This window comes from Limulus polyphemus, unplaced genomic scaffold, assembly GCF_000517525.1.
Source record: "Limulus polyphemus unplaced genomic scaffold, Limulus_polyphemus-2.1.2 Scaffold1428, whole genome shotgun sequence".
In the NCBI taxonomy this organism is placed as follows: domain Eukaryota; kingdom Metazoa; phylum Arthropoda; class Merostomata; order Xiphosura; family Limulidae; genus Limulus; species Limulus polyphemus.
In genome coordinates, this window is record NW_013667038.1 from 102,800 (window position 1) to 110,465 (window position 7,666).

Below are 7,666 nucleotides of genomic sequence, written 5' to 3' on the forward strand. Positions count from 1 at the left end.
AATCTTTACCTGATATCTCATCATAGAAGAATATTCCTTTAGCTTTGAAACAAACATAGTACAGAACCATAATCAAAGACTATAAGCAAAAAATCCAAAGTCTCTAAGTGATTAACCCCACCCAACCGGCCATTTGCAAAAGGGATAACTAACTTGAACATAGCAGTATTGAATTTAAATTACAAAGCATTGAAGATAAACACACCATTTTCTGATGTTTGCTGACCAGGAATGCAGAATGTCTTTCAGATGTCCAGCACACACCTCCACATTAAATTTAAAAATTTAAGTAAAAATTATAATTCTAACTATTTCTACAATTTGTTGCTCAAAAATATTTTAGAAGTGATATTTTGTCATATATTAATATTTATTTAGTATAATTTAAAAAGAACAATGAAAAATATTTTCAAACTTACATTTTTGCACAGCCTGTAAATAACATACTTATCAATGTTTTTTTCAATCAGAAAGGATAGGTCTTTTTATTTGCTAATAAGCTGTTACCCATTAAGAACATAGTTAGCCACGTCTTGTTTCTCACACAATTCCCCTTCCTGGTTTAAGGCTTCGTTATTAGAAATCTCTGTTCCATCTATTTATGATGTCACAACACGTGGTCTGAACAATAATTAGTGAAGCAAAGCTCTGAAAGTAACTACACGCAAAGCTTAAATGCCATTGGATAGAGCAGATTCTAAACTATTTACATCAATGTAGTGTGAATAGTGATTTGAATGGTAATTTATCCTGCAGGGATGAACAGAGGAACATAGTCAGAAGTTTAGAAGATGTTTAAGAACAGTTCACAGAACTGGAAATTTTTTTTATTGTTTATTTATCTTTTTTGATTCCTGAAAATGTTTTAATGTTAAATTAATCTGTCTGAAAGCTACAGAAACTTTCTTCTTTTTCAACAAGACATCAGGTAAGCTCAATTAGATTTAGCAAACACAGTTGATGACAGCAAAATATTCCAATGAATCAACTCCTTACTTATTGAATATAATAATTAAGCCTGTGTTAAAATAACACACAAATATTAGAACTTATTGTTTACTGAAAAAAAAAGTACTTATTAGATACCAATTAATCTTGACCAAGAATTTTGTTTGTAAAAATATTACTAAGTAGGTTAACAAAATTTCACAACATATGAAATGAGAGAAAAACTGAAACAGATTTGACTTTAAGCTGAAACTAGGAACTATTTAGTAAGTTTGTACTAGGTACCTTCAAGATAAAATTGCAAAGTCTCCTTTAGTGTAGATAAGTGTAGAAAGACAGAGGCAGTTGACTAATGGATGTAAAATGTGTCACACCATTGCCGTCTATCATCAAAGAGCATTTTCAACAGTTTATGTCACTAATATATTAAACACACTACTAATATACAAATCAGAAAAGAAAATTAGCAAATAAACAAAACCAGCTTCAAAAGAACAAAAATTTTGAAAATATTTTGATGAATTTTTTTTAAGTTCTTCAAATATCAAATGCAACTAACCTTGACGTTTAGCACTCTCCTGGTACTGTATCACAAAAGATTCTTGTTCTTGTTGCATACGCCGTACTTCTTCTTCGGTTTCCTTTATAAAACAGCAGCTCTATTAGTCGCTAAATCATTACTTAAAATTAACTCAAAGTTTGGTGATTTGTAAGATACATGTCTTCAGTGTGCCATTGAAGAAAATTCCCAAATTTATTAAACTGTACTAAACAATTTAAGTGTAAAAACTGCAAGAAAAGCTGCGTGAGATACTGAAATTGAGGTGAGTTTATGGAGAAATAAAAAATAACAATGCTATTATGCTCTTTAAAATTTTAATTTATCATGAAAATATTATATAAATACACACTTTTTAAATTTTCAACAAATTGCTAACACAGTGATGATTAGTTCTTCATAAACATATGTAAAAGGTTTTTTTAACATGAAAAAAACAAGTACAAAAGATAATCAAAAATGTTGGAGTACAAAACCAAACACATATATTACAGCCCCACCAAGAACAATATTACAAGCTTATTTTATGTAACTTCCTATAGACTTACTGTTCGAAATTTCCTATTTCAAGTGCATTTACCAACTTAGAATCATACAGTAATCTAACATACTTGTGTTTTCTTTTTTAGCTTATCCAAATGCTGGCTGATTTCCTGGTGTATGTGAGATATTCCCAATATTTGGTTCGGTACGTGAACACATGGCTACAAAAAAAATTTTTAACAAATTATACTCTACACACAGTATGTACAATTAGGTAAAGATATACATTAAAATGTTATCTTAAAAACTTTCTAACATTTCTCCAAATAGGGACTGCTACAATATGGAAAATAGGAGTTGTTAGACAATAAACAATTAATGATATTGGCTGAGTAGTGGCTGGGAATAACCAGGATGAGTGAAAGAAAGGCACTGTCACAACACAATACTGTCTGAAGTATTTCAAAAAAAGTAAAGTTAAATAAGTTTAGAAAACAAAACTTTTACAACTGAAGCTGCTATCATATTGGTTTCACAAAGAGAAACTGGGAGAATTCTAAAAGAAAAACATTATTATTAAAACTATGTAAAATAAATTCAATTAAATATACAAAACTTTTAAGAAATCATATACATAACAGCTTAAAGTATAAAAATGGAATACAGATGGGCACATAAGGGCCTTGCATATATACATTCTGCAAAATGAAACTGAATACTCACATTTTCAGCTAATTGAATAGCATTATGTTCAGCCTGCAGACAGTTTTTAATAACCTTTATAAGCTGTTGAGGATTACTGCTGTAGTGATCCTAAGAAATAGAGAAATAATATACTAGAGAATTTCACACATTCAACATAACTTGTATGCATATACTTATAAGATGTATACAGAAAAAATTTCAACATACTGGGTCAAATCATCATGGCCAGTTCCTCATAAAGAAATCTGTAACTAATGCTTTATTACTACAGCAATAATTTGAAAGTAAGATACATGATAAACCAAAACAATTTTAAAGTATCCTTTTTTAATATTAAGAAACTAATCAGAAGCTAAACAATAGCTAACTACATTAGATGAGTACTGCCCAGACTGAAGAATATAAACCACAGATTGAAAGACACAATATTTTATTAGAGAAATTTATCTATCTTGAGAGAAAATCATAACCATTCAAGTAAATGCATTTTAATTACAAGGTTGAGTAAAAGAATTTCTGCTCCTTAAAAACATGTAATTTAAAAAATGATCATTTAGACTCACAAATCTTTGAATTTACTGATTCAAAATTATAGTTAAAAGAAATCACAAATACCTCACAATTCTTCAAGTAAAGTGTACTAGATGAAACAAAATCCAATATTTATTACATCTTACTCTGAAATAAACAGCAGCTTCATCAAGCTTAAGTTTCATTATGAAATTTAAGTCCTCAGAACTTGCTTTCTTCTCCAACTCTTGAATTAAAGAAACAGCTAATCTAGCTGCATAATTTTCATGATTAGGGTTATCTGGATCTAATTCACTCCTAAAAATAAAAAAACAGAAATTTTAATGTGATCTCCATGTTTATTTTATCAATAAATACTTTGGTATATGCAAAATAAAAAAGTTGACATGTAAAGTGTTTACTGATATTTTAATATTACTGTTAAACTTTCTTGGTGTATGGTCTTCATTGGATTTCACTGGGAAGAAAACGTTTCCATGCCTGGCAGCACAATATAATTTTCCACAATTAGAGAACCAAATTCACCATTAAAAACTAAGTGAAAAGCAATAACAATACAAAGCAATCTCATAATATTACAGTTTGACTCTCTTTAATCATCTGGGTGTCCATACAGCTTCATTGATAAGGAATATTTCCATCACCTGGCAACAAAAGGTAATTTGAAAAACAAAACTTGTCACTAAAAATGTATTAAAAAATTCACAATACAACCTTTACTTTGCATAAAAGTATTGATTAAACTAAATATACATAACTTATTCACTGTTTTTTTTATTCCAATTATTTCAAGGCCTGAAGTTAAAAGAGGAAACTGTACATTTGAACATTATCTACAATGTGTGGAAAATATTACTAGGTTCAGGCAAAATAACAAAGATGTCTAGTCTGTTTCTAAGATGGCCAAGAAGTATTAGATTGATAATCTGAAGGTCTGGAGAACAAGTTTATGCTTCATATTTCCAATTTCATCAAACAACTTTTATATCCTATATCAATTAGTCATACACACTCTCACACACACAAATGTAAAAATATGTTAAAAATTTTAATAAAGAATCTATGAGAAGTGACGCATTCAAAAGTTACTAGTTCAACACAAATAGGAAAGTGTGTATATATATATAAACATACAAAAAGATAATTTGGATACAAAAAATTTACTAGATAATGGACTAGACAAGATTGGTTTATTTTTAAAGCCCATATAATATAGTACCATCTGGTCGTAAGTTCACATCTTATAAAATCACTGTGCACAATGTTTCTTTTTTTTAAATGCAATACATTGTTTATAATATAAGTAGTGTCTTACCATGGAGTTGATATATGCAGAAAAGCTTCCAAAGACTTACAAGTAGTTATAATATTATTTCATTATCTCAAGTTCACAAAAATATTACATCAAATTCTTAAAGTATACACTTAATTAATTCCCTTATTAAATGTTTCTTATTTTGGAGACTTTGTTTCCAGCATCAAACAGTAATAATAAAAATAAAAAAATGAAAAAAAAACCTTATACTACACCCTTCCTTACATTGAACTAAATAAACTTTATAGTCATACCATGGTTTGTCCTCTATCCATTGTGCCAGAACAAATCGAACCTCTAAGGGAAAGTGATCACCGTATACATTCTGTACTTGTTTCAAAGCCTCTCCTTGTAACTGTTGCAGCTTGGCCCACTGAGCCATTGAACTCTTCTTTCTGATTCCTTCTTAACACCTATATAATCAAAAATAAACATTACAGAGCATTTATACATAAATTCTTAACTACTGGAGTTAATAAATCTCTCTCTTATGAATGATACACAACCAAAACAAAATCACCTCAGCACTTCATACTTCCCAGATTAAACAGGTTCATGTATCTTGACATTTTGCCCTTGCCATTATATCTCAACATATTATAACAAGAATATAAAATTATTAAGTTTATGCTATCACGGTCTTCCACCTAGTAATTTAAATATCTCTAAAACTTGTATACATTCAAAGATATTTCTACTTTCAATATTGACAACAAATAAACTGTGATATCTAAATTACTTCACCCACAACATCACTATTTCACCAGTACACAACATTACTTTTTATGGAATAGGAAGAATTTCAACATGATTTGAAATTAATTATGGTTCTCATGAACTTGAAGCCCAAAGTGTGCAGTTCAGCCCTCTTGTAAGGATCTGAGGAAGTCACACATACATATTAGCAGGCTCAAAAATTAATATTCCAAGGCTACAATAAAATAATTATATTTAGCAGGTAATTTTCTTAATTAAGATGAGAATAATATATCAGCTATAGTTTCAAACATTTAAACAGTGATTGATAATTTAAAAATTTTGAAAGTGTATACATTTGATAGCATAAAAAATCAACAATATTGGTAAAAAGCAATTCATTCTAACCAAGAGGAGTGTAGAACTCCTAGTTCTTAACCCTTTCTGGCCTGGGAAAGTGTCACTGACATCTCAATTTTTTTCTTTCTCACAATAGAAATACTTAACCAAATTACACAAAACTTAGTAAAAACTTACTAAATATTATCTAGATTTGGCTTGAAAGAAATCACATAATTTGATTTACTTTTCCCATCATAGTCTAAACCGTGAAATTCTCAATATTGTTATGAAACATTTTTTAAATATAGAAATTGAAAAAGTTATTTTTTCTTTAATTTTCACATTTGTTACACAGATTTGCACTCAACACCTAAAAAGGTGCTCAACAAATCAGACAGGGCTAAGACCATCGCTCTACCTACTGAGCAACTGAGCTGAACAATTAACTCAGTCAATATAATCCATTACCTATGTGCATTTATTACATCAATTAGTGTTACTTAAAATAACTCATTAACAGCAATTACGATTAAACCGATTAATGTCACAAAAGTAATCAAATCATTGAAATCAGTTTTCAGTTGCTATTGTTTTCAACTATTCTAACTATCATCATTATTTTCAATTAATTCCGGGTCAGTAACTTAATAAAATAGTGTCACAACTCATGAAAATAATCACAGTTAAATTACAATTTCCAATTATTACTAATTTTGAGTATTCCAACAATTCAAGTCTCATGTGAGAATAATCAATTAGTTGAATGTAACTGATTAATAAGCCTGACACTCAATTATCAAATTCTATTAACTGAACAAGCAGGACTTCGAGCCACAAAAAGGTAGTTCTCTATGCATTTTAGTAACATATAAAACTAGTCATAAGGCTTAATTTTCATGTAAGTTAGATTTTGCTAATATTATGTTTGAAGTTTAAAACTTCCAATGAATGAATATGTTTTTTTTATTTAACAATGAAAATAAAATGAAAACACAATGTTCATAGAAGTAATTTTCCAATAATGCTTGTTTAAATTATATTCTATATTTTATGAGAAGCTAAGTAACCACACACACCATTAAATTATTAATGGGGTCCATATGGACATCAGCTTTTTAACCACATTTTTCTAAATCATTTATGCACCAAATTGTTTACAGATCCATGTTTTTGATGGTTATGGTGTACCTAATAAAATACAAGTTACATAAAAAAATCAAAATGGAATGTAACATCATAATTCAAATGAAGTATAAAATGATTAAAGCAAGCTTTAAGAAAAAAATCAGAGTTGTAAATGTAGCAGAAGTTGTTCACAAAAATCTTTTCTTCTGGCAATGTATAACAAAGCTAAGCTTTTATCATTTGGTTTCAATCTCTATTCAAATCTTTCTTAAACTTGAAGCCACACTGGAATATATAGCTGAAAAGAGCTGAAAAAAAAAGACCTTTCCTTATGTGTGTAGTAGACTTGCTTATGACTTCTCAAAGCTACAGGAAATTACGTCACACCATGAGGTTAAGAAACTGGTGACCTAAAATTTAGAAAACCACACTTGTATTCAAGTTAGAAGATAAAATTAGCACTGTTTTGTTCAAAACTATTATGACTTTCTTCTAAGGTGACTAGAGTGCTGTATTATGCTCAGACAAAAAATCTACGAAATCAACCCAAAACCAAAATGTTTTATGATATATATTTTTATGTATAAAATTAAAAAATATAACTTTTTTTTGTTTAATAAATTTCAACTTTTAAATGTTTATTTTATTTCACTGTGGAAGATTTTCTACAATTTTATAAAGTTCAATGATGAAATATTGCTCTATAGGGGAATGCACTAATCTGTGTGCTCTTTCATATAAATTTATACATAAAATATGCTTCAGGTGGGATCAGTGTATACAAAAGTGAATATGCTGCTTACTGTGGATGCATAAACAACGGACCTTTTTTCATATATTTTCAGTCAGTTCTAAATGTAAAAATGAACATGTAAAATTAAAAAAATATAACTTTTTTTTGTTTAATAAATTTTAACTTTTAAATGTTTATTTTATTTTACTGTGGAAGATTTTCTACAATT

The 7,666-nt window shown here is 28.7% G+C and overlaps 1 protein-coding gene across 2 annotated transcripts in view; it reads right to left on the reverse strand.

The window, feature by feature from the left end:
* LOC106463512 (signal transducer and activator of transcription 5B-like) overlaps positions 1 to 7,666 on the reverse strand; it is a 60,919-nt gene that overhangs the window by 44,362 nt on the left and 8,891 nt on the right. For both annotated transcript variants that reach the window (XM_013923553.2, XM_013923552.2), the window contains exons 2-6: positions 4,796 to 4,954; positions 3,373 to 3,523; positions 2,714 to 2,803; positions 2,119 to 2,211; positions 1,508 to 1,589 (exon numbers count right to left, since the gene is read on the reverse strand). In XM_013923553.2, coding sequence (XP_013779007.1) covers positions 1,508 to 1,589; positions 2,119 to 2,211; positions 2,714 to 2,803; positions 3,373 to 3,523; positions 4,796 to 4,923 — 544 coding nt within the window. In that variant the 5' untranslated portion in view covers positions 4,924 to 4,954. The remainder of the gene's footprint in view (positions 1 to 1,507; positions 1,590 to 2,118; positions 2,212 to 2,713; positions 2,804 to 3,372; positions 3,524 to 4,795; positions 4,955 to 7,666) is intronic.